The sequence below is a fragment of the Saccoglossus kowalevskii genome, chromosome 13 (genome assembly GCF_978046115.1).
Source record: "Saccoglossus kowalevskii chromosome 13, keSacKowa6.1, whole genome shotgun sequence".
Lineage (NCBI taxonomy): Eukaryota > Metazoa > Hemichordata > Enteropneusta > Harrimaniidae > Saccoglossus > Saccoglossus kowalevskii.
The window spans coordinates 21,656,980-21,682,252 of NC_140653.1; the positions used below are offsets into that span (position 1 = coordinate 21,656,980).

Here is a 25,273-nt window from a genome sequence, read left to right on the forward strand (position 1 = left end):
TCGGCTGTGTACATACTGACAGAACCATCCAAGCTTACAGACATCTGTAAGATATCTTAATAAAGAATCACAATGAAAAGACCTGTATGATGATTGACATGACAGTGCCTACAGACAGAAATGTATCAGCAAAGGAACTTGACAAACTGTCTAAGTACTAAGACTTACAGATTGAAGTTGAAAGAATGTGGCACTTAAAAACAATGATCGTACCCGTAGTAGTTGGAGCACTTGGTCTTGTCATGAATGTACTGTTAGTACATCCATGGTCTTGTCAACAAAAACACCCTAAAAATGTTGATAAAATTCCTGGAAACCCAAGTCTGCAAGAGATACAGAAAATTGATAGTACTGCACACCTGCTGAGAAAAGCGTTATCAATTCAGACTCTCTACGTGTTGTTGGTAATGATTTGGTACGTTGTGTGTGTATGGTTATCGTTTTGTGTCATCCTTCCTTTTAGGCTCAGGTCTTTGGGTAAGACTCGGCATTTGGACTGTAAAACAGCTGATCAAAAGGACATACTAGAAAACATAATAATAGTAATAATAGTAATAATAGTAATAATAATAATAATAATAATAATAATAATAATAATAATAATAATAATAATAATAATAATAATAATAATAATAATAATAATAATAATAATAATAATAATAATACGAAGTGATTAAAAAGTAATAATAAAATAAAATAAATTAAGTAAAAAAATACAGGCCGTACAATACAACAGGTTTTAATCCGATTGCAGTTTACATAGTCAGATTAATCTGTTCAGATTAATTAGATGCTGCAAGTACGTCCATTTTTTTTAAAATCTGTTTAGATGTAGATCATGGAGTTATACGATGCGAAAGCTGATATATACTGCGATCGTACTCTGAGCCTCGCGTGAAGAATTTGTACAATAAGTAACAGTACATATATGAATCTGAAAATAACTTTAGAATGAGTTTTAGATTCGTACCTTGAACCATAGTTATTCGTTATTACCACTCAAGCAAAGTATGTTGGGACAAGGTACGATCAAACTGACATGAATGGTGTTCGTTATTTGATTTCTCAAATTCACGAGATATTGTTCTCATGGAAAATTATATTTTGTATCTTTGACTTATTAAATAGAAAAATATTAGCTTCATAATATACTTTTTTTAAAATATATTCATATATAAAACATTGGGTTTAAATATTCACATTTTTGAATAAAGTCGTACTAATTGATTGGAGAAGAGAACTAACAAACAGCGTTTTCAACACGCTCCACATTTGTATTTTCAGCCATCTTTGTTGTGTGTAGGAAAGCATGTCCCGCCGAAGAAACTACAGCGATGATGACGAAGGTAAGAAAACTCAGCTAACGTTCGCAATTTCAAATGTGTAACGTTTACAATCACAAAAGTGTCGCAGTTGTGCTGATTCATTCCTACACAACTTTCAACGTGACGCAATAAACAAAAGCGGTGAGTCTGTCGATCGCCGGCGTCGAGGGACGAACAAAAGCAACTTACGCGTTAGATAAGTAGTGTTATCATCATGGCTTCTTGATTTTATGCAATATTGCATGTTTGAATTATTATTCCGTTTAATGCGTGCGATGCATTTGCTTCACTGTTTTGATGTTCTTTGGTGCTAACCAGACAGGAGATTGAAACTGTTTCATTGGCGCACGTCCGTGAAAGATAATCGGTGCACACAATTCAACTCCAAACTCGGTACCCACGGGGGCCGATACCCCACCCCTGCTGCTGGATTTATTTTAAGATAAGAGTATGCAACATGTGTCATATGAATGAAGATCTCATTTGAAGTTTCTCAAATTGCAAAATAAACTTACATTTAAAAATACTAACTGCATATGTCTATGTGAAAGAAATGGTTTACCGTGAGAGAATTTCAACAAGCAGTAATATTAGCTCACGGTGTAAAGCAATATTCCCTAAGGTATATGGTGTAACAGTTCATATGGTTACCTTAAAAAAAAAAGTCGTTGTAGGCACTCTAACTGTTGAATCAAAAAGAATATTTATCATTATAATTTTTTTCAAAAGTGTTGAATAATTTACATTCAAGCCATCAACAATGTTACCTCATTTTTTTTTGTCTGAAATGCAAAAATTGGCCTTTTTGGAACTATTTCCATAGAAATTCATGTTAAAGCATTATTTCGTCAGAATTTCTCAATATTTTGTGTCATCCATATATATGATTGTTCACATATTCCTGAACAAAATTTATCCATTTTTGGTCACATGAGCCAATAGTAAACAGTTAAAAAAATTGTTTATGGGGTCCAGTTTTTTGGTATGAGAAATGATCATACTTTTTATCTGGATTTTGTGAGCAACCGCATAAAATAAAGCAGTATGGTTTCAATGGTGGTCAACTACCTTACCTAATTTATAACTGTAGAGCTATAAAACATCGCCATATTGCTCCAACACCAAAACAGCAACATTACCAGCTAAGTTGCTGACTGGTTTGCTCCACAATTAAATGATAAATACTAATATAGAGAAATCTAAGGCATATCTTGCCAAAAAATGTTTCAATAACGTAGAACCACAGATATGACTACCGGTAAATACCTGATACTTCTCCGGTCATCAAAAAACTATGGTTGTTCCATAACTTAATGCCTTTAGCAAATATAGACCTGAAATGTATATGGTTATTCCTTTCTTCACCCTAACATCCTAGAAATACATAGATTGCTGTACTTAATTGCTTCATAGAGCATAGGGTCTCACTTTATCCTTTACATGTTTACTTACTACATGTAACTTTATGATCTTTTGTAAATGGAATAACTGATGCATGTGGGATATAACACAATTTTTAAAGCGTTCCAATAAAACAGAAAATAAATGTTGTGATGCCAACATTACAATGGTGTTAGGTTATACAAGATTACTGAAGGAGTGTTGTTTTATTGGTCTATCAGGTGGACGTCCTCGTAAAAGACGCCGGACTACCTCAGATCACACTGAGATTGAAGACAGATTGGAGTCTCTGATCACTAGAGTTGGAGAGAAGGTAAGTACTAATCGATTAGTGTATAACAGTAAATAGATTATCATCAACCACAACTTTTTAGCTCTGCTGTAATCAAAGATGATATAGCGAAGCTGTTCTTATAAGTGATTGTCCGTTTGTTCGTCCACCATCAATTACATTTTTATCTTGTTGAAAACTACCAGCTCAATTGATTTCATATGTTGGTGTCTTGGGTGGTCTGATTTGTTCATTTCGTGACAATCTCATTAATTCCTAGCAAATATTTTGGTCATTTTTGATTAAAAATGGTAATTATCTTGAAAACAACCAGCCCGATTGCTTTGATGAGCTATATGGTACCTTGGGTGGACCTCTGTCAGATTTGTTCATTTCGTGACAATATTTCAATTCTCTAATTTTGGCAAATAGTTTTGTCATTTTTGGTAAAAAACTTCTTGAAAAAACTACTAGCAGAATTGCTTTAATAATCTGTATGTAGGGTCCATGGGTGGACCTCCATGAGATTTTTAACAAGATAACAATAGTAATTGTCATGACAATAACCAAATAAACTACCATGGTTGTGATATGGCAAGAACATTGTGGTAACACAATGGCAAATGGTTAATATCATACAGAACATCGTCACTCTACGATGACAGCAGAGCAATTTCAACAGTAAGGTCAGTTAAAGGGGAACCACTCAATCCCATGGATTGCACCAAAGAATCATGGGACACTATTGTTTATGTTGTTTACAAAGTTAATCTATCTTTTGTTATCCATTGTAATTTTAATCCAGAAAGTAAATTTGTTGTGAGATTAGGCTTAACTGGAAGTGCCCCTTTAACAAAATAAAAATACTTTTTCTTACATCTGCAGAGTACTTCTTCCTTAGAGAGTAACTTAGAAGGATTGGCTAGCGTCTTAGAAGCTGACTTGACCTCTTATAAACCCAAAATAACAAAGATTCTTGCAACATGGTAAGTACTGCACATAATGCAGCCATGAGACTAATTGTAATCCCAGTTTCCTATTCCCGGATTTATGATGACAGTTTTCGACAATTTGAAACTGAAAGTGAAGCACCATTTGTTAATACTCATAACATGACCACTACAACATTAAAGTATGTATACATGATTCTTGAAGTCATTTTGTAACACAGATACTTTTCTCTCATTCTTTTCTATTTATTTATCGCTACTCAGTGCAACGTTCTTCCCTGAGAAGATCAGTGTATACAGTACATTGGTCGGTCTGCTAAATGCGAGGAATTATAATTTTGGAGGCGAGGTAAGTAACGAATTCAGTGAATTATTCTCATTCCAGTTTCTTATTGTGTTTCGGAGTACACAGAATATTTATGAGAATTATTCTAAATAAAATTAGTCAATTTGTTGGTTTGGTGAAATATTTTTACTTCTCAATGAAATTGTTGATATCATGATTGACAGAATGCAGTTTCATGAACTGTTCATCAACAATTCAACACAATCCAAAATAACATTCCATGCTGCATATAAATTATTACATCTTTTTTTTTTTTACATTAGTTCGTAGAAAATATATTCCGAGCTCTGAGGGATGCATTGAAAGTTGGAGAATTTGAGAAAGCGCGTATTTTGCTGAGATTTTTGACCGATTTAGTGAATTGCCATGTAATTGATTTAACATCAATGTTGGTGATGTACGAAGCGTTTGTAGCAGTGACCTCAGAAGATGATATTCCTCAAGTGCGTAGTGATTGGTATATGTATGCTGTGATGTCATCGTTGCCGTGGGTGAGTGCTATCAAGAATTGTATCACAGCAAGTCTCAGAAGTATTGGGGGACAGCAAGTTATCAAACTTGCTCATTAATTCACTGACAACTTTGTTTTTACTAAAACAGCAGTGTTCTCCCCAGGATGTAAACAGCGTGGCGGTCCCGCCACAGTGCTTCGATTTGCCGCCACACTGGTCTGACACCGCCACGGTAATTAGCAAGACCGCCACAGTGCTTTTTTCATTGGGGATCTCGTCACGCTGGTCGGCCCGACCGACACTCAAAATTAGCGATCACAACGAAAACGCTTCCCACCAGGACTATTGCCATATTGTGATAATAATTATGTACCAATAGACACGCATCCTGCCAGTCGTGGATAATAATTTGTAAAGAATAGACATAGTCCCGCGATTGAACAATACAAGTCAATTTTGTAAAATTAGCGCCTCTTTGTTTGTAAGTAAATACTTTCTGACGATAGACGCAGTCTTTAGATTGAAAGCTAAAATTCTTTCAAAATCAATTCCACCCGATGTAACATGGGCAAAGCGGAGTTCACGATCAGTTTACGCTACTCAAGAAAAAACAACGTGTTTATTGCGTGATTGGGTAAAATACATTTGAACTGTTATCATCGTGAATCATGTAAAAACTCTTCTTTCAAGACTTCTTTTACCTTTTAAAAATTTCTAATCACCTTTTTCGAAAACCATCATGCAGTTTTCATCTGAAATTCATACCAACACATCGTGCTACGACAACGCTTTACTTCCGCAATGTAATTTTTATGATCACGATCATTCGGAAAACTTCGGGTTCTACCGGCATTACCATGCGGCATTCTGATTCGTTAATGACGTTTTTGACCCACCGGGTCAAAGGACACATGCGGTCAACTAACGCGTCACAGCTATCATGGCGGGTCTGTGTCATTGACGCTGCAGTTCGGTGTCTTCTACTGGGACAGCGCTTCTGGTGACGACACAACGGGGTCTGTGTTTTTCACCGCAGTGATCGAGTGATCAAAAATAATTTCTCCCGATAAAACTAGCTCAAATTTTACGTTTTTTTCATATAAAAAAAAGAAGTATTTAATTTTTGCATGGCATCATGACCGAGTAAGAGGAATTATTGGTATAACCGGTGTATAACATCGCGAAGTAAGTTATGTCACGTCGTAATTTTGATGATTGTTTGGAAGTGTTATTTGTTCGTTCATTTACTGTAAATGTAAACGTTGTAGAAGCTGATGGTCGGAATAATAAACAACAATCCGCCAAATAATTACGTGGTCGATTTTTTGAAGGAGAATTTTGTAGTAAATAAAATCATGAAAGTCGTGAACATAATCCTGGCTCAAACGTTTCAATTTAGTTTCATTTAACCTTTTACAATTTATTTGTTTCTTTTTAGTCTGCAGCATTTGCATTTCGAGAATGTTAAATTTTTAAATTCAAACTCTTTTAAATTGTGAAACGTAATATTTTGACTCCAAAAAAAAATATATATATTTGCACTGTGACGGAGCTCATTAATATTACAAAAGTGCCCAAAATAAAAATGTTTATAACACTGTGTGAAGCAAATAAATATCTGCCACCTTGTTTTTGAAAATATATGTTGTTTATTGTGTGGGTGTAAATGTGCTTTGGTCAATTTTTATTATTATGTAAATGATATGCAAATTATATGCAAATTAGGCCACCACAGTGGTTTAAATTCCTGTGGAGAACACTGAAACAGTTTTGACCAACACAAACAATTTTACAAACTTCTCAATCCTATAAAACCTTATTAGCTTATATAAGAATTTGTTTTTAGAGATGACTAGCATTCAGTGGTGACAAACTGAATTGTAGGTTAGTTGGTGTTTTAGTGTGTGAGTTTGCTAACTTGCTGCCCAACTACTTCTGAGACTTGCTGACATACATTTCTAATGAATTTAGCAAACAGAATGTTGCGCACATTTTCTCTCTCCGTTGTTTTCACAATTTACCACCTGTAACTGTGATGTGGGTCTTTCATTAATGTGTTGATTCTTGTTATGGCTGAACTAAACTAGACAAACTTTTAAAAGTAATATCTCGCCCTGGGTTGTAGGACTAGAGTTAGGAGCATATTGTGTTTTTGATTTGTGCCGCTTCCATATCAATTATCTGAAAGGTCAACCAAGATTGTTGGGGTGGTACGTGTTGAAAATGAGTTTTATTCTTCTTTTTAGAACTCCAAAACTGTTATGCATTATAAAATCATATGTGTTCATTCCTATATTGTACATGTATACAAATATTGAAATTCTCTTCTATGTTTTATGATCAACGTTACATATTTTGTGTGTTTCATTTATAATAAATATTGTATCATTATAAATTATTGAAAGAAATTCATTGGATTTGCTGACATATTGGTAAACATGTAGTTTTTCTGCGTACTTATTAACATTTGTCACCAACAGATTGGACGAGAGTTGCATGATAAGAAGGAGATGGAATTTGAGAAGTTACTTTCAAACATTGAGAAATACATTAAGTAAGTTATAGAAGTTATTGACAATAGACCATTTTCCATTTGCAGAGAGATTCTAAGTTATTTGTGAAATGAATACATTGTGTGAAATTCGACAAACAATTATTTTTAGAGCAATTTCCACACAAAGGTTTACAATAAAGCTATACACAATTGATGATGGTCAGTTTTGAAGAAGTAAGGATATCTCTATGCCATATTCCTCTCTCAACAATAAAGTATAAAAAAAGTTAAATTCGAGTAAAAAATCAAATCATTTGTTTTTGGTGGTAGACTTTCGATCCATATTTTTCAAGCATTAAACGAGATTTTACAGATAATCATCTATTTAAATCGTAAAGACATTCAGTCTGTGAGAGGTGAAGTTCATTCATTCAGTCAACCAACCATGTGCGTTACAGTTTCAGCCTATCGTCAATTGTTGACCTTAGCGATGGTACAGTGTTTAGCCTGCTGGTCTTAACCGTCTTGTTCGAAGGAAGTCATAGTAGTATAAAAATTGCACAGTGCAGTCTGTCCTGCTATTTAAACATGGGGTATTCAATTTGGGAGATTGGTTGGCATGTTACTTTGTAATTAGAAAGATGGAAATGTTGCTTGGCGCAACAAATTTTTTAAAAAAGTGTTTATGAAAGTTCAGAATCCATATTAGTCTGTAATCTCGGATTTTTGTCATTTTCAGCAAACGTAAGAAACAGTATTTTCCATTTTTAAAAGTATGGGAAAAGGACGTACCACACCCCCAAGAAGAGGTAAGTAACAAATGTATGCAATTCAATAGTTATTGCACACTCCTTAGTTGAGTATCAGAATTGCAGAGCGTTTATTTCGTATATTGTTCATTTGGAAAAGTTTACTATTAATTGTTGCCTTGCCTTTTAATTTATTTAATTTATTCATGAAACAAATTATTTTTTCCTAAACATAACATTGATTCTACCTTTTTTCTCTGTACAGTATTTGGACTGTTTGTGGGCTCAACTTACAAAACTGAAGAACGATAAATGGATTGAGCGGACAATTCTGAGACCCTACCTTGCGTTTGACAGTGTGTTGTGCGAGGCGCTACAACACACCCTCCCACCAATCAACCCACCCCCACACACAGATGAAATGGAATATCCCTTACCCAAAGTTATATTTAGGATGTTTGATTATACAGATGCACCCGAGGTAGGTACTCCTCTGGTAATACAGTAAAGCGATTTAATTTCGCAAAAGGCAGATTTTGCGAGTGAAAATAATAAAAAAAATTAACAGAATTAAAATTTATCTTTAGTTTTACGACAGAGTGATCGTTGTGTAATTCTGTCTTCACGAATACCATAAAATTGTCAAATTGTAAACGCACCTAGCAACAAAAATTAAATGATACAAGGCTATAAGGAGAATATCGCATAATATGCTCAAACAGATGACTGTGATGTCATGTCAACCAACTAATAAACCGACATGTGCTGTACTGCGATTATGTAAATTATCAAAAATGTTTATGGTTGAAATATATCATATTTTAATGATACAGTCAATGTGGTTTTGGTGTATACTGTGGAATACTTTATTTTAGCTGGAATTAATTTTCGCTGAAAAGGCTTTTTGGGCGTTTTGTATGGAATTTATTTTCACTGATTTTTGATGAGTTTAATGTGAAATATAGGAAAAAAAGTATATTCGCTGGATTTTATTTTCACGGAATCATCCCTTCAGCGAAAATAGCGAAAATAAATTCCAAGCAAAAATAAAATATTCTACAGTATATTGAAGATGTGCTTCTACTAGAGAAATACGATGGATGTAAAATTTACCAAGCATAAGAAGTGAAGCGCAACCAAGATTATTTCTGTTCTGAATACACGTCATCATCCTAATCTTTACAACATTACTATAAAGCACTGTAATGCTGCAAGGGACAAATTATTTGCAAATTTGCAAAAAAAAGTCATAAAATATCCGGATGATTTGACTGGGTCTTTCAGACATGGAGTGTTGCAAAAGTTTATTTAATAGTGATGCTGTGATCAGAAGTGTAAAATCCTACTTCTAACCCCTTTTATTTTTTTTGACTGCCAAAGTTTGTCAACTTTCACAAAATATTACCCACATAATTGTTTTCATTTTGTCCAAAAATTTGATCAATACTTGTAGCCAAGAGGAAATCATGTTTATTTAGGACACAAGCTATCAAAAAGAAATATAGCGAAATACATATAAACGGGCAAAATAATGCACCAAGATTTTTGTGGAAATAATTATGATGCTCCAAGTTCACGAGAGACAATATTTATGCTGAGAAAATCATGAATTTCGTAGCAAGAAAAATTTCCCAAGATCAAGTTGCATTGGCGTAGTGAATTTTAAAAATCTGAACATTGTGTTTGATTAAGCACCTAACAGTCAGACCAATCAGAGAGCAGCTTGTTTATTGAAAAATTTATCAATGTATTAAATTCCTACTTGTACATGCACACATGTATGCTTTGACTCAACCGAATATTTCTAGTGAGGAGTTAAACACAAACTGCCACCTCATCAATACACATTAACTGCCCTCACTGAAAGTTATTTGCAATTACTGTTTTTTCAGGGACCACACTTGCCTGGACATCATGCCATTGATAGATTCCTCATTGAAGAAACGTTGTCACAGATTATACATACACATCATAAGGAAAGAAAAGAATGGTAAGAATCTTTTTTGAACTATCTCCCTCCCCTCCCCGGTATCTGTATTGTATGTACAGTGTTACTTGAAACCGCAACAAACCGCTTATTAAATAAATCAGTCTGTTCATTAGCAATTTAAATACTTTCTGAAAGCTTAGAAACAGCAGAAAACAGGTGTGTGTGGATATATTCAGGAAAATTATGTATTTAAAAGGTATAAAAAAAACTTAATTTGTGATTGTCAATCATCCACTACTTGTTATATGAAAACAAATGCAAGTATAATAATAACAGGACTTGCGTTATGTTTCATGGATTCCATTTTTTTCACAAGATTCATCGCATTTTACTTCCTGTATTTCTATTTCAGTGCCGCTCAGCTTGTCAGTTACCATGGGAAGAATATAGTGCCGCTGAATTACATGATAATTGAAGTTGTTTTCGGTCAGCTATTCAACCTGCCTCAGCCGCCTTATCTCGAGATATTTTATGCGTCTTTACTCATTGAATTGTGTAAACTGCAGCCGTCTTCTCTTCCGCAAGTTGTATCCTTTATCTGAAGGGGTTCCACATACTAGTAATGTCTTTTTAAAAAGCAACATAAATTAATGCTTTTTATGCAAATTAGTTGTGCCTTTTGAACATTTTGCTGTGGAGAAGACTGGTCATTGTACATATGAAACAACTATTCACCATATTTTTTGTATTTAACACTTTGTCAATTTTTGCCACCTTTCACAAAATATTAAAACCAGCATAATTTTTTTTTTTAAATTACTGAAAAATGCATAAAACTTGTAGAATGTACATGTATGTGGGGAAAATCGTATTGTTGAACAGTTAAAGGTGCCTTGTTTTATATCATTATAAACGATGATAGAGAAGATTGATGGGGATGAACATGCAGACATAATAAACAATGGATATTTAAGGCTAGGACTCTTTTCAGACACGCTCCCTCTCCTGACCTGTTCTGTATCCCTGCTTGTCATTCGCCCTCAAATGTGCTACACTGTGATTTCTATTATTCAAAACGCCAATTACTGGTACATTTCTTTCCTCATAGCCACTATGCGTTTCTCTATGTCAATCACTAGAACTTGCATTTGAATTTTATTTACGTGTTTTTATCATAGGAAAATGTGTGAAATATCGAGAAAAAAAGGTATTTTTACTGGATTTTATTTTCACTGGTTCATCCCTTCTGCAAAAAGTGTGAATGTAAAAACAAAGTACTTTAAAACATTTATGCAAATTTATTTTGTGAAAAGTGACAAAACTGGAACACAAGAATGGCCAACAATGTCCTTAATTGGTTTTCTGTGTACAATGTCTTTTATATCCTTAATGATTTTGCTTCAGCTTGCACAAGCCACTGAATTACTCTATGAGCGTGTTGATTACATGAATGTTACCTGCGTTGATAGATTTGTCACATGGTTCTCTCATCATCTCAGTAATTTTCAATTCCGTTGGAGTTGGGAGGATTGGTAAGTAGACTCGATTTTGATCAGTGTCCACTTCAAATAAAACTAACATGGGATATCTAGCAATTTTTGATATGTCAAAAAGTATATATCTGCCATGTGCAGTTTGTTGCTGGGAAAGGCTTGACCAGCTTTGTTATTAGTCTAAGAAAATTGTTCAGCTTGGAATGTGTCTGAATCCCTCATTAGTATGCAAGAATGTAGGAATGTACCAAGAAAATTGTTTTTCTGGAATAAATTGTCGTGTATTTTACTTATGAAAGGTCAAAAAGTGCATGGAGATTTTATGAAAATGTGTGGATATTAACAGAATGATGTCGTGTGGTCACAGTTGCGCTATAAATGATGGACTATTTTTGGCATAGCTATAAAATGTGTCACCGAAGTACTCGCAGTTTGCATGATTCCTGTACTTCGTGCTGTGAAGAAACTCCATTAGAAAATAAGTATTGTGTAATTTGTAGTGAGAATGTATTCAAATAGATTCATGTTTATGAATCTTGTTTCTTTTCAAAGTCTATTTATGTAATAAAAATTGTTTATAAAAATATATTTTTTTGATGGATTGAATTTACAAATGATGAGTCATTTTCTTATTCCATCACTCGAATTATGTGTTACATTGTACGAATTTCTGATAGTTTAGGCCTTGTGTTCTTGCGAACAGGAAAGCATTAAACTGTTGTACAGTGGACATCGATAAAAGCGAACGAATTTCGAAAGTTGTGAAATCATGGTACTGTTTTGGCATTATATGACTTGCAGTTCCCTTTTGATGGATTTTATGTGACTGGCCGTGTTATCGAACTGTAGTATTATGTAAATCATCACGGGGAAAATCTGCAAGAAAAGTTTAAATTGCCATTTCACGCTATGTATAGCGTGGAGTTGTCTTCTAAGTATGCACAATTGTTCGTCTCGTGTTCCCAGGTGCATTTAAAAATTCCTTTTGAATTTGGGGGACTTTGTGTGACTGACCGTGGTGTTTGTAAACTTTAGTCGAACTGTAGTCGTGTGTATTAAATCTGCCACAACGTGGAGTTGCCAATGTCTCTTGTTTACTAAATATTTCGTGCCTCAACGACGACTGAAAAGTGATTTCCATTTACTTCGTCTGTTATAAATCAACTGTATTAGCTTCCTTCGAACTTCCTATTGCCATCGGGATTATGTCTACTACACTCGGCGTTGTAGTTCGTATCGATCTTCTTGTATGAAACGCACCCGAACCCGGAAATTAACGGCAAATCTTGATGGGATGGTCTTGTCACGTAATTTCTTACCTTGTTCTTGACCGCAGTACGCTTGGCTATGAACTTCCACATACCCACACTTATGGGAATAGTGCATCTTGGTTAATACTGTAATGATCGAGGTGAAACAAACGTAGCTCTCGTAATGCCTGTTGTTCGAGATCATCGATCGTGTTTCTCTTCCTGTTTTAGAGTTCTCTGTTTTCCTTGATTTTTTTTATTTCAATTAAACAGCGATTTGGCTGTGACCATGCAGTTAGTCATTGTCGACTGTTTTTCTCGAATTGGTTGATTGTCATAGTAACATACGCTAAGTACAATTAAACGTCCGGAATTGAACAGTTGTCATTTCTAACATTATTATTTAATTTTGTTTAATTCCTTCAGTTAAAAATTGAGTTTCCAAAATAAATAATAATACGTACCCTCATGTATATTTCAAGTTTTCATTAAAACAAAGTCAAAGTCTTTGAAATTGCTTTTCTGCCTGTTTGCCAATCCATTGCTCCAAAACGCACCTTTAAATACTCTTATTTTCCCAGCATCCAGATGGCTCTTTGTTAGTCCCCGTTCGGACGTAGTCCGAAAACGGGTACTTATGTTTTGCCCTGTGTGCGTCCGTGCGTCCATGATCACCTGTATCTCAAACATGCATGGACCGATTAAGTTCAAACTTCACTCATACATCACACATTATATGGGACATATGCACATGCATTTTTTTCATGATCCGATTAACGATAGCCGAATGGCGGCCATTTTAAGGCCGAAAATGCATCAAAATCGCACATTTTCACCATTCCGGACCCGGATCTCAGTTATGCATGGACGGATTTTGTTCAAATTTAGTACATACATTAAACATAATAGGACCTTGATGCACGTCCTTTTTTTTTTTTTTTTGGATCGGGTTTGAAATGGCCGACTGGCGGCCATTTTGTTTTAAAGAATTCAGTTCTGGATCCGTATCTGAGACATGTCTGGATTGATCAAGTTCAAACTTCACACACACAAGGTACATCATGTCACAAATATGTATGTGCATTTGTTTCATGACCTCATTAACGATAGCCAAATGGCGGCCGCTTTAAGGCCGAAAATGCATCAAAATCGCACATTTTCACCATTCCGGACCCGGATCTCAGTTATGCATGGACGGATTTTGTTCAAATTTGGTACATACATTAAACATAATAGGACCTTGATGCACGTCATTTTTTTTTTTTTGGATCGGGTTTGAAATGGCCGACTGGCGGCCATTTTGTTTTAAAGAATTCAGTTCTGGATCCGTATCCGAGACATGTCTGGATTGATCAAGTTCAAACTTCACACACACAAGGTACATCATGTCACAAATATGTATGTGCATTTGTTTCATGATCTCATTAACGATAGCCAAATGGCGGCCGCTTTAAGGCAGAAAATGCATCAAAATCACGTATTTTCACAATTCCGGAACCGGATCTCAGTCATGCATGGATGGATTTTGTTCAGATTTAGTACAATGTGTTGTACTTGTGCAGGTGCATTTCGCTCATGATCTGCTTTGAATGTATATGTCACTCAAATATAAACGGAACGGGGACATGTCATTCACAATGACTTGTTATGTTATGGTTAACTTTTCGTTTTTTTCTTTAGGGGAGAATGTATCAGTATGAATCCGGAAACACCTAAGCCGAAGTTTGTCAAGGAAGCTTTAGAGAAGTGCATGAGGTAAATACTGTTAGTCATTTAAATAGTGCATTGTGGGAGGAATGATAGTGCATTGTAGGAGGAATGTATGGTCATTAAGGATTGGTTTATTTCGGGGTGGATAAAATAAAATTACAGGACATTAGATCGAGCATCAGCATGCAGAATGAGCAAGAATATGAACATGGTACAGCAACTAATTTGGAATGGAATTTTCCCAAAATATCAAATTTATGAACAAGGCTGACATTCAGATACCTAGTTAATTTTTTCCCACCCAGAAAATGAACATATGATAAAATTTATCATTAAAATAGTGTAGATCAGATAATTAAATTTTCACAGAAAGCATACTTAAAATGATCACACTTCATCTGTGTGAAATTGAGGAGCTTTTATTGAAGATTTCCACACCAGCTTCTCGCATGAAAATAGATGAAATAGTTATAAAAAAAAAAAAAAAATCCATACCTGTTGGTTTCTAAAATCATGGTCAATTGTTTTTTGTTTTCTTAGATTGTCGTATCATCAAAGAATTGTTGAATCTGTACCTGAGAACTATGCCCAATTAATACCAGAGAAACCTTCTCCTATTTATAAATACAGTGCTATTGGAAGTGGTAAGTTCACCTGTATCTCCACTCACAATGTAATCAATGCTATGGGTCTCTATATCAAATTTCAAGTGCATTTTAAGGTAGAAGCCTAGTCATAATTTTTGACAAAATTGACCATAAATCGTATGACAATGTTCATTAGTTTATTATGTACATTCATGAAGCTAATGTCCCATGGTACAATGAAATAGCATTATTTTGTGTGTTACAGTTGTGCTTTTTGAGAAACGTGTCCTAATAATTTCCTGAAAATTGCTATTTTTAGAACAATTCCATATAACACAATGTTAAAGAAAAATTGCATTTTTTGACACTTTTTAAAACCCAGATTTTTTAAATAATTCAGAACAACAAAAAGTACTCCATCATAAACAATATATGATTTTTTCAGCCTATGTCACCAGGCTAGATTTTGAGATATTGCATAATATCTCTGCCATAGAAATCTATGGTAAAAGTGTTATAATAGTGTTAAAATGGCGACTTTCCACTAAAATACTACAATCAATTTCCCGAAAAAAAAGGCTGGTGACCCCCAACTTTTTTAGGTCAATATCTTTATATTGCCTTTAAGTACAATTTATTGCGAAATGAATAAATTCTGGGTTTTTTTACTTTATGAGTAGGCTTCTACCTTAAGTTAACATCCTTGGCTTGAGCCCTAATATTGGTACCATTTTTAAAACAAACTGCACATTTGTGTATATGCCTTTATTTATATCTGGGACATGCCTGGATTAATCATGTTCAAACATCATGTTACGTATTTGTTCGAAAATTTTGTCACCCGATTTGAATTGCCAGCAAATTATTTGTTTTTATTACAAATACAAAATGTGATTACATTTCAAACGAGTTTTGATATTCACTTCTAATAGGTTCATTACCGGGAACTATTCCAGCCAATCAGCTGATTGCATCAATTAAAAATAAGGCTACTCCAGACGAGGTTCTCGACATTCTCAAAGATATACCTAACCCTAAACAGGATGAGGAACAAATGGAAGGTGGGGCACATTTATTTTTTTATTTGACAGTTCTGCACAAATCTGTTGTGGGTGCACAGATTTGGAAGTACTATGTCAACCTTGTCGTATCACTGCTTTCTCCGATTCTTGTCAAGGTAAATTCATGTCCCGTATTTCCAGCTAGAAGAAGAGAAATTCTCGGTCGGAGCTATGCCACAGAACGTTCTATGTTGCTCTGTCTGAGTTGTCAAAGAGCCAATGAAAGTAAAAAACTCAATCTGGACAACCCAATTTATACATGTTGCACATGTAGACCCCCTAGTCTTGTTACACTGTTAGGGAGAGTCTCAACAACTCACCAAAAGTACAGTTTTCTGAGAATTTGTTACTTGTTTTTACCAGTGATTGTTGTAAGGCGATGAAAATGCTTAGATGTTCACTGCAGAGAATAGATCACTACGAGTTTGGTACACTTAAATTCACACCAAAACAAATCTTTTTGGCTTTCACATGCCTCTTTTGGAGATCAAACAGCGATGTTTCTAATTTGCATATGAATCATGGCTAATTAACATATAATGTCATCTTGATGCATCATGGTAACTTTTGTTGTCATCTAAAAAAAAACATATTTCTTAATTTTTTTTCAACATTTTTTTACAATAATTGTTGCCAGTTGAAAATTCTGCCTATTTTGTCCAAAATTAATAAATTATATAAAAATTCAAAATATTCTACCAAAATATTGGTGGAATATGTGTACATGAATAAACATGCCTGGTTCCATGTGTTCATGGATAAACATGCCTGATTACAAGTGTTCATGGATAAACATGCCTGATTTCATGTGTTCATGGATAAACATGCCTGATTTCATGTGTTTATGGATAAACATGCCTAATTTCATGTGTTCATGGATAAACATGCCTGGGTCCATGTGTTTATTAATAAACATGCCTAATTTCATGTGTTCATGGATAAACATGCCTGGTTCCATGTGTTCATGGAATAAACATGCCTGATTTCAAGTGTTCATGGAATAAACATGTCTGATTTCATGTGTTCATGGATAAACATGCCTGATTTCATGTGTTCATGGATAAACATGCCTGATTTCATGTGTTCATGGATAAACATGCCTGATTTCATGTGTTCATGGATAAACATGCCCGATTATATGTGTTTATGAATAAACATGTCCGATTTCATGTGTTTATGGATAAACATGCCTGATTTCATGTGATGTTGGTATTCTATGCCCATCAATTGAATTTTAATCTGTAGTTTGAGGCAGCTTATCTCCTCTGTAAAGTGTCGTACATATCCCGCTGGTTCCCACTTATACACGATTCTTATGCAAGTCCGTCCATCCCCCAAAAACAACTTGTGCAGATTTTCAAACTTTATACAAGAATAATACATGATGTATGAATAATGATATATGCACAAGACTTTATTTTTGATTCAAACAAATAGTCGTGATAATAATTGTTCGTGTATTTATGCTTTCAAGTGAAACTACATAATTGAAACACGGGGATTTTAAATATATTCAGTAAATTATCTTGATCTAAGTTAATAACCTCTTCACCACCAGACCTTCTCGCCCAAATTTATTTGCACTTTGTTCTAATATTCTTCAATATTTCTGGAAATAGTAAAATCTGTATTAGAAGCCGCATCTCTAATAGAAGTCGCACCCATTCTTTTTGAATAATTGAGAATCTAAAATTCACCGTTTCTCATACGTTGTAGATGCTCTTATAGAAGCCGCATCCCCTCTGTTGCATTGTACCATTTTAATAGAAGCCGTGGCTTCTAATACAGTTTTTATAGTAACTTTAATTTTATAGCAAAGGTGAAATTTGAATAAATTTTTAGTTTTTACTAACAAAATTTGGCTGTTTTTGTCTCGATCTTCTGAAGAAAAGTGCAGACTAGAAGAAAAGGGGGAACTGGAGGTGAAAAATTCGGGGAACTTGTTAAAATAAAAACCACTGAGGTTTTGTCATTAAGATTGTGCTGGATGTTAGAAGAACAACTGATTACCTACTTTATATCAAAATATTATTGAGTACCTGTACACTTTGTCTAAAGTCCAGACATATAAATCTGCAGGTAGTCAACCATATTTGAAAAAAAGTAGATAATCAGTTCTAATCTTACAACATCCAGGGCAATTTCAAAATATTGCTGGTTTTTAAACTTCAAAAGATTTACTAATGACTTGCTTTCATCCAGCTTTTCCTGAAGAAGATTAAGCGCAATCTTTTGTTGCCATAGTAATCTAGGCAATGACAATGGAACCCTGTTCTATTCATCCATAATTGTATAGTTTCTTTTGTTATCTATTTCACTGCCATCACTAATTAACCTCTAAATAAAAAAACAGTACATTAGCCAAAAAAAACAGTACATTTTATAAACTTGAATAAATAAGTTTGAAACATTTAATAAATGACACAGTTGACACAATGAAAATATACTCAGTTCAAAATGTTTACCCAGAAATACAGGTTTCTGTTACCCTGGGTACCAGGTTTCTTTTTTAGCTCCGCTGTCGACTTTGTTCATTTTCTAATGATGTCTTCAGTTCTTTAATTGAAATGTGCATTGCTAACAGCGGAGCTATCTCAGCCGATAGGCTGCTTGTTTGAGATATTGTATTCATGTCTCAATAATCTTTTTTTTTTCTGTTAGAACAAAAATAAAACTATAAGCACATTTTTCGAGCACACAGTTATATTTATGTTTACATATTTATGATTACATTGTTAAAAAACACAATAATACAATCAGATTCATTTCAAGAAAAATATTACAATTCAGAAACAACGTTGTTGAATTTATGGAAAAATAATTGTTATCATATCAAAAAACTGAAAATTGAATTAAGCTTAAAAAAAAGTTTTATTTCTGGTCCTAAGGTGCGTCACCTTTCACAAGACAAATTTGAATAATTATTCATATAATTTTTTTTAAATTTTATCAACCCCTGTAGATCAAAATTAACTAAAAATTTTTAGAAAATTAATAAAAATGTTACACAAGAATGTTACCAGATAAAATAATAGCATTCTAAGAAAAAACAAAATTTCATGAATCAGGAAAATATAGCCAATTTTTTGTAGCAGTGAACAAAATACTAAATAGTGAGTTTTGTGTAATTTTTTGTCTCACAATACTCTTTAGTCAACAAATAAAAATAACTGTTTAACCTGTTGTTAGAGCCGATTGGACTGCTTGTACTAGGCATGACCACCAATATCTGTCAGCTCTAGGGGTGGTTCAGTACTTGTCTGCTTGACTTTTACTGCTCTGGAAAGTCGTTTATTTTTCATGATATAAATCCACGGGATGATACTGCATCCAAAATAAGCAAGTGGGCGTGTCAACCATTCCATATTTAATATCAGCCCTTCATCTAGGAATTAAAAAAAAAGAAGAAATTAGCTATAAACTGAACTGGTTAAATATGACGATTTATTTTAATTTAGCAAGTCATAGACAAATTACTGCTCCAAATATTTCATATATACAATCATATTTTGATTTCCCTTTCTCTCATAGTTTCATGCATGTATACTGATTATTCTCCGCTTAAATTTATATTTTTGATTTCATCTCTGCATTACTGTGGTAATTCTCATGCAACCAATGTGTAAGTGTAGGGTTGTTTATTTCTTGTTTTAAATATGGAGCAACTTGTAGGATTCAGATTCAATGAGGGACAAAATCCAACAATTCATTTTAGTATTAAATCCATACTTTATTCGTTGGCAAAATGCACCCAATCCACTCAGCTCCTACCCCGGTACAAGTGATGCTACTTATTGGCTGTTTTAGGTTCCATGCTTAACCGATCGTTAACACAGCATGAAATCTGCATAAATGAGCTTACCTTTTACTCCTAGCGGGTAATACATCACTGGAAATGTTGTGATTACGTAGACGACAGATGTAATGATCAGGATATCAGTTGTTGCCAGGTTGACTTTTGTCACGTTTGGTACTGCGACGGAGGGCTGATTGTCGCTAGCGTCACTTGGGATTATCTTTCTGTGGTGATTGTGAAAGAGTATTGCAAAAAAACAACTGATGACTGTAATCGGGGAAACTATTATTGTAAAGAGCCTTACAACTTGGCAGAACAGTTTGTCAGGATCTGGAAAGTCTAAGCAGTCAATAGACAGGTGTGCGTTAGGAACGTCGATGATTGCAGCCAGCCCCATGGAACCAATCATGACGTAGCTTAACGAAACTGCTATCCATGTGATGTTTATTAATTTGCTGTTGTGTACATTACGGCACACAATCAAAGCACGGCTGATACTTAGACTACTTAAGAGTAAAAATGGTACATAGATACCAATCGGGGCAAAGAAACTGTGAAACTTGCATGCTGTCTGTGAGATCATCAGCTGACCATTAGACCAGGTTGCAAGACGAACGAGATAAATTGGTGCTGCTCCAACACATGATACTAAATGTGCCACAGCAACAGCCGCTATCTGAGCATTTGTTGGTGTTTTGAAGTTTGATTCCCTAATCAAAACCTTAAGAATCATCACATTTCCTGGCACTCCCAAGATGGTGGATCCACAGAGAAGTACAATGCCGATGACGAAAATTGGCGTTGGTACGTTGACAAGGTGCTGGGTGACATCAGTGCTGTGTATAGTTGTAGCTGTGTCTGTAGCCGAGTCATCGTTGCTCAAGACAGTGAAATTCCAAATATTTATCCAGTTGGTGAAGAGATCAAAGTCAGTAGTTGTGTTGAAAACATCATCAGTTACAGGTGTCGTCTCTGTGAAACCACTTGTATCGGTGGCCATGCTGTACTTTCCGTGATGACCACTAAGGTACCTATAGTCGCACTGTGCCTGTATAAAAGAAAACTTTGTACAGCATCTGTGTCTAGTCAAACATAATGAGATATAAAATCAGAGCAGTTTACTGATTGATAGACAGTCAGATAATAACAGGAATATGATGGTAATGAGCTTTTTAGCTTATAGTTGCCATGACATTTCTTTGTAACCATGGAAATGGTTACATAACTGATGCAGAATAATCTTTGGATTTTTATTGTTCTGCAGGCAGTTATCATCTTCTTTGTTATTAAAATGAGTGTCAATGTTCTTTCATCGTCTGTAGAATACATACATTTTCTTTGTTTGTCTGTGGAATACATGTTTTTTGTAACCATATTTGCTATATTAGTTGCATGTGCTCCTAATTAAAGAAGCGTTTCTGTGGTCAAAATAATTTTTAGCTCTACTGTTATCAAAGACGAAGCTGTTCCTATAGATGATTCATCGCCATACCACATCAAATTTTTTTCATCAAATGACTTCTTCTTGAAAACATTTAACTATATTGCTTTTGTATTTATGTTCATTGGGTATGCCTTTATGTGATTTGATCCTTTTTGTGATGATATCTTCAATTCTTTATTTTTTAATGAATATTTTTGTTATTCTCAACTTCATGAAAATGTCTACCGTACTCCCAATTGTTTGATACATGGTGTATATGTACCTTTCGTGCAGCAGTATTAGATTTTAACATTTTAAGGCAATATCTTGAAATCTCTAAATTTTGCGAATATTTTGGTAAAATGCTATTTGACTTGCAAGGTTTTTTTTAGGAGAAAACTGCAAGAGGGAGCACTGCAATTTAGCGGCGCAACCAAGTGGGGGAGATAGGATTCTCCCTACCAGGGTGTCGAGTTTTTGATAAGTTAAAATGGAGCATTCTATGCCTTCCTTGGGGCCAAAATTACTATCAGAGAGGTCACAGTTGAAGACTGTGGCCACATGTGATCCCTGGTCAATCAGCATTTTATTGTTGCCAGAGGATCTGCTCCCCAGATCTGCTGAGCTCCTGTTCACTTGTTTAAAAATATCCCTGAGGTGTATTAGATTACTGTAAAATACTTTATTTTCGCTTAGAATTAATTTTCGCTTATTTTCACTAAAAGAAAGATTCAGTGAAAATAAAATCCAGCGAATAAATCTGTTTACCTATTTTTTATATTCAAGTCATAAAAAATCAGTAAAAATAAAACACCCAAAATGTTGTTTCAGCGAAAATTAATTCTAGCCAATATATAAATTATTTCACAGTACATCATTTCATGACATATCGGTAATTGCAACACTACTAATTAACAGACATATCCTATAGTTAATAGTAGATGAATCTAACACTTAGGTACCGGGTAATGTATTTTTTGATTGCCTAACATTGTGTAACGTTCTTTCAGGTTTCTGGATCTAACTTTTAACCAAGTGTCTTCATCTCCAGTATCTCTTTAATTGACACATTGTTCATTTTGTTTTGTTTTCAGACGAGTCAAGTTTCAACCCTCTAAAAATAGACGTATTTGTGTTAACTGTTCTACATATGGGTAGTAAATCATTCAGTCATTCCTTTAGTGCCCTAGCCAAGTAAGTCTAACATGTGTGTATATTTGGAATTATTTCGGCCATCTTGTTTTCTTCGCCATTCATGTGATTTAAACTCTTGATGTGCCGCTGCTTCTATTACCAGTAACTCTTTGACTGCCCGATATTTTTCCTTCCCAAAATTCATTGCAAATATTTTCACTTTTTGTTAAATTGTCACTAAATTTCATCATCATTTTGGACCAAACAGACAGTTTCAAATATTGCTTTCAATTTTTGATCAAACGGTTTGCCAATTTTTATCAACATTTCATGTTGGGAGGAGCAGACTACATAATCATTTTGGAGATTAGGCCAAAAGTTGACAATGGCACTCAAAGGGTGCAATGCAGCAGTAGGCATGCACCTTCTATTAGAGCATCTACACATATGGTGAATTTTGGGTTCTCAATTTTTCAAAAAGAATTGGTGTGGCTTCTATTAGGGATGCAGCTTTGAATACAGATTTGTTGGTACTTAGTTATTCACAACCACTTAAATTAGAGAAATGCGGTGAAATATTTTACCAACAGTGTACCGTCTTTTTGATTTCTACATATACATCATGTACTGAAATAGTAATGTCTATGGACATGCCATTATGATAGACATGGCCCATGCTTATCTATTTATGATTCTTATTTTAATCTTATGTCTGATGTAGATTTCATCCAGTGTTCAAAGCGTTAGCTGATGGTGAGGAGAGTCAGATGTATATGTTGGGTAAAGTTTATGAAATCTGGCAAAATCATCACCAGGTAAACCCAGTTTGACATTGTGTCCTACCCTTTGACATTGTCCTACCCTTGACATTGTGCCCTACCCTTGACATTGCGTCCGACCCTTGAGGTTGCGTCCGACCCTTGACGTTGCATCCGACCCTTGACGTTGCGTCCTACCCTTTACGTTGCGTCCGACCTTTGACTTTGTGTCCGACCTTTGACTTTGTGTCCGACCTTTGACTTTGTGTCCGACCTTTGACGTTGTGTCCGACCCTTGACGTTGTGTCCGACCTTTGACGTTGTGTCCGACCCTTGACGTTGTGTCCGACCCTTGACGTTGTGTCCGACCCTTGACGTTGTGTCCGACCCTTGAAGTTGTGTCCGACCCTTGACGTTGTGTCCGACCCTTGACGTTGTGTCCTACCCTTGACATTGTGTCCGACCTTTGTATCCGACATTGTAGAATTGTGCAGACAACTGAGTAGTTAATCATTTGCCTCAACGGACTATAGTAAATATATAGGCAACATACATTTCAGACAAGTTTAAAAGGATCAAATACGCCTTATTTTGACTATAGACACTGTCATTTATGCATTAAGCTCATGCACTATTTACTACCAGTAACACCTGAGCAGAGCGAAATGACCACCTTGTTACAATTAGTGGTTACAGTGAGTGTAAAGTGATATTATTATGCTAGGGTCTCTGATAAGCACTGTGTTCCATGTTTATAATAGTGCAACACTGTTCCTGCTAAAAACTAGCATTCAAAGTAAACAGTTATTGACGCCAACATTACCTGCAGCTCGTATAGTAGTTCCATGCAGAATCAGTGCAAACTAAAGAGCAGTCGTAGAAATGACATGACATCTCGTAGTGAATACATAAATTATGGTCAAAATCATGGTAAAATAGACCTATATATCATTACCACATCACACATTATATCAACACAGCAAAAATACCCGACACCTTTCATTCCTGAAAATGACGAAAAGGGAACCCTTGCATGTTCATTATGAAACATTCTGTAATTTACAGACCCCTTCAGTGTCTCGCACATCTGTTGCTAAGTTTCTATTATTCCAAGATTAGTGGAAACGTCATATCATAATACTGTGGTATACTTTATTTTCGCTGGAATTAATTTTTGCTGAAAAGGCTTTTTTGGTGTTTTGGTTGGAATTTATTTTCACTGATTTTTGATGAGTTTAATGTGAAATATAGGAAAAAAAGTACCGTATATTCGATGGGTTTTATTTTCATGGAATCATCCCTTCAGCGAAAATGAAGTATTCTACAGTATTATTACTTCACACTCACTGTAGCCATTGTTGGTGACTACGTTGACAGGGTTCTCCCCAGAAAAAATGCATAGCGCCGGGGCTAATTTGCATAATAATTTGCATATCATTTACATATCTTTCCTTCATTGATTAACGGAACTTATTTACAATTATGAATATTAGTGAGCTCAGTCACAGGGCAAATATTTTTTTTAATGGAATCAACACATTATGTTTCACAATTTAGAAGAGTTTGAAACATTCTCGAAATACAAATGCTACAGACTAAAAACAAACACAAATACATTATTGTTGCAATTTAATTGTTTTGTAAAACGTTGAAGGAAACGCATTCAAAACATTAAGCCAGATTTATGTTCACGAATCTCATAATTTTATTCACTCCAAAAACATTCTCCTTCAAAAAATCGATCACGTAATTAATTGACGTATTGTTGTAATTTATTATTCGTACCATCAACTTCTAAAACGTTTACAATTACAGTAATGAGCGAACAAATAAAGCTTCAAAACGATCATCAAAGTTACGACGTGACATAACTTACTTGGCGATGTTATACACCAGTTATAGCAATAATTCCTCAACAAATTTTACTTCTTTTTTTTTTTGATATGAAATGTAAGTAAAATCAGACTTATTTTTATCGGGAGCGATTATTTTTGATCACTTGATCGCTTCGGTAAAAAAAAACAGACCCGCCATGAAGTTTGTGAAACATTAGCATGTGTCCTTTGACCCGATGGATCAAGAATTCCATTAACCAATCAAAATGCCGCATGGTAATGCCGGTAGAACCCCAAGTTTTCCGAAT

At 34.7% G+C, this 25,273-nt stretch overlaps 1 protein-coding gene across 1 annotated transcript in view; it reads left to right on the plus strand.

Annotated features, from left to right (window-relative positions):
• Nucleotides 1-1,257: 1,257 nt before the first annotated feature.
• LOC100369735 (nuclear cap-binding protein subunit 1) overlaps nucleotides 1,258-25,273 on the plus strand; it is a 35,231-nt gene continuing 11,215 nt past the window's right edge. The window contains exons 1-16 of the mRNA XM_085507064.1: nucleotides 1,258-1,346; nucleotides 2,948-3,039; nucleotides 3,883-3,983; nucleotides 4,212-4,296; nucleotides 4,557-4,784; nucleotides 7,226-7,299; nucleotides 7,979-8,048; nucleotides 8,254-8,469; nucleotides 9,881-9,978; nucleotides 10,331-10,505; nucleotides 11,323-11,450; nucleotides 14,342-14,416; nucleotides 14,912-15,015; nucleotides 15,891-16,019; nucleotides 22,333-22,432; nucleotides 23,094-23,187. Coding sequence (XP_085363190.1) covers nucleotides 1,310-1,346; nucleotides 2,948-3,039; nucleotides 3,883-3,983; nucleotides 4,212-4,296; nucleotides 4,557-4,784; nucleotides 7,226-7,299; nucleotides 7,979-8,048; nucleotides 8,254-8,469; nucleotides 9,881-9,978; nucleotides 10,331-10,505; nucleotides 11,323-11,450; nucleotides 14,342-14,416; nucleotides 14,912-15,015; nucleotides 15,891-16,019; nucleotides 22,333-22,432; nucleotides 23,094-23,187 — 1,806 coding nt within the window. The 5' untranslated portion in view covers nucleotides 1,258-1,309. The remainder of the gene's footprint in view (nucleotides 1,347-2,947; nucleotides 3,040-3,882; nucleotides 3,984-4,211; nucleotides 4,297-4,556; nucleotides 4,785-7,225; nucleotides 7,300-7,978; nucleotides 8,049-8,253; nucleotides 8,470-9,880; nucleotides 9,979-10,330; nucleotides 10,506-11,322; nucleotides 11,451-14,341; nucleotides 14,417-14,911; nucleotides 15,016-15,890; nucleotides 16,020-22,332; nucleotides 22,433-23,093; nucleotides 23,188-25,273) is intronic.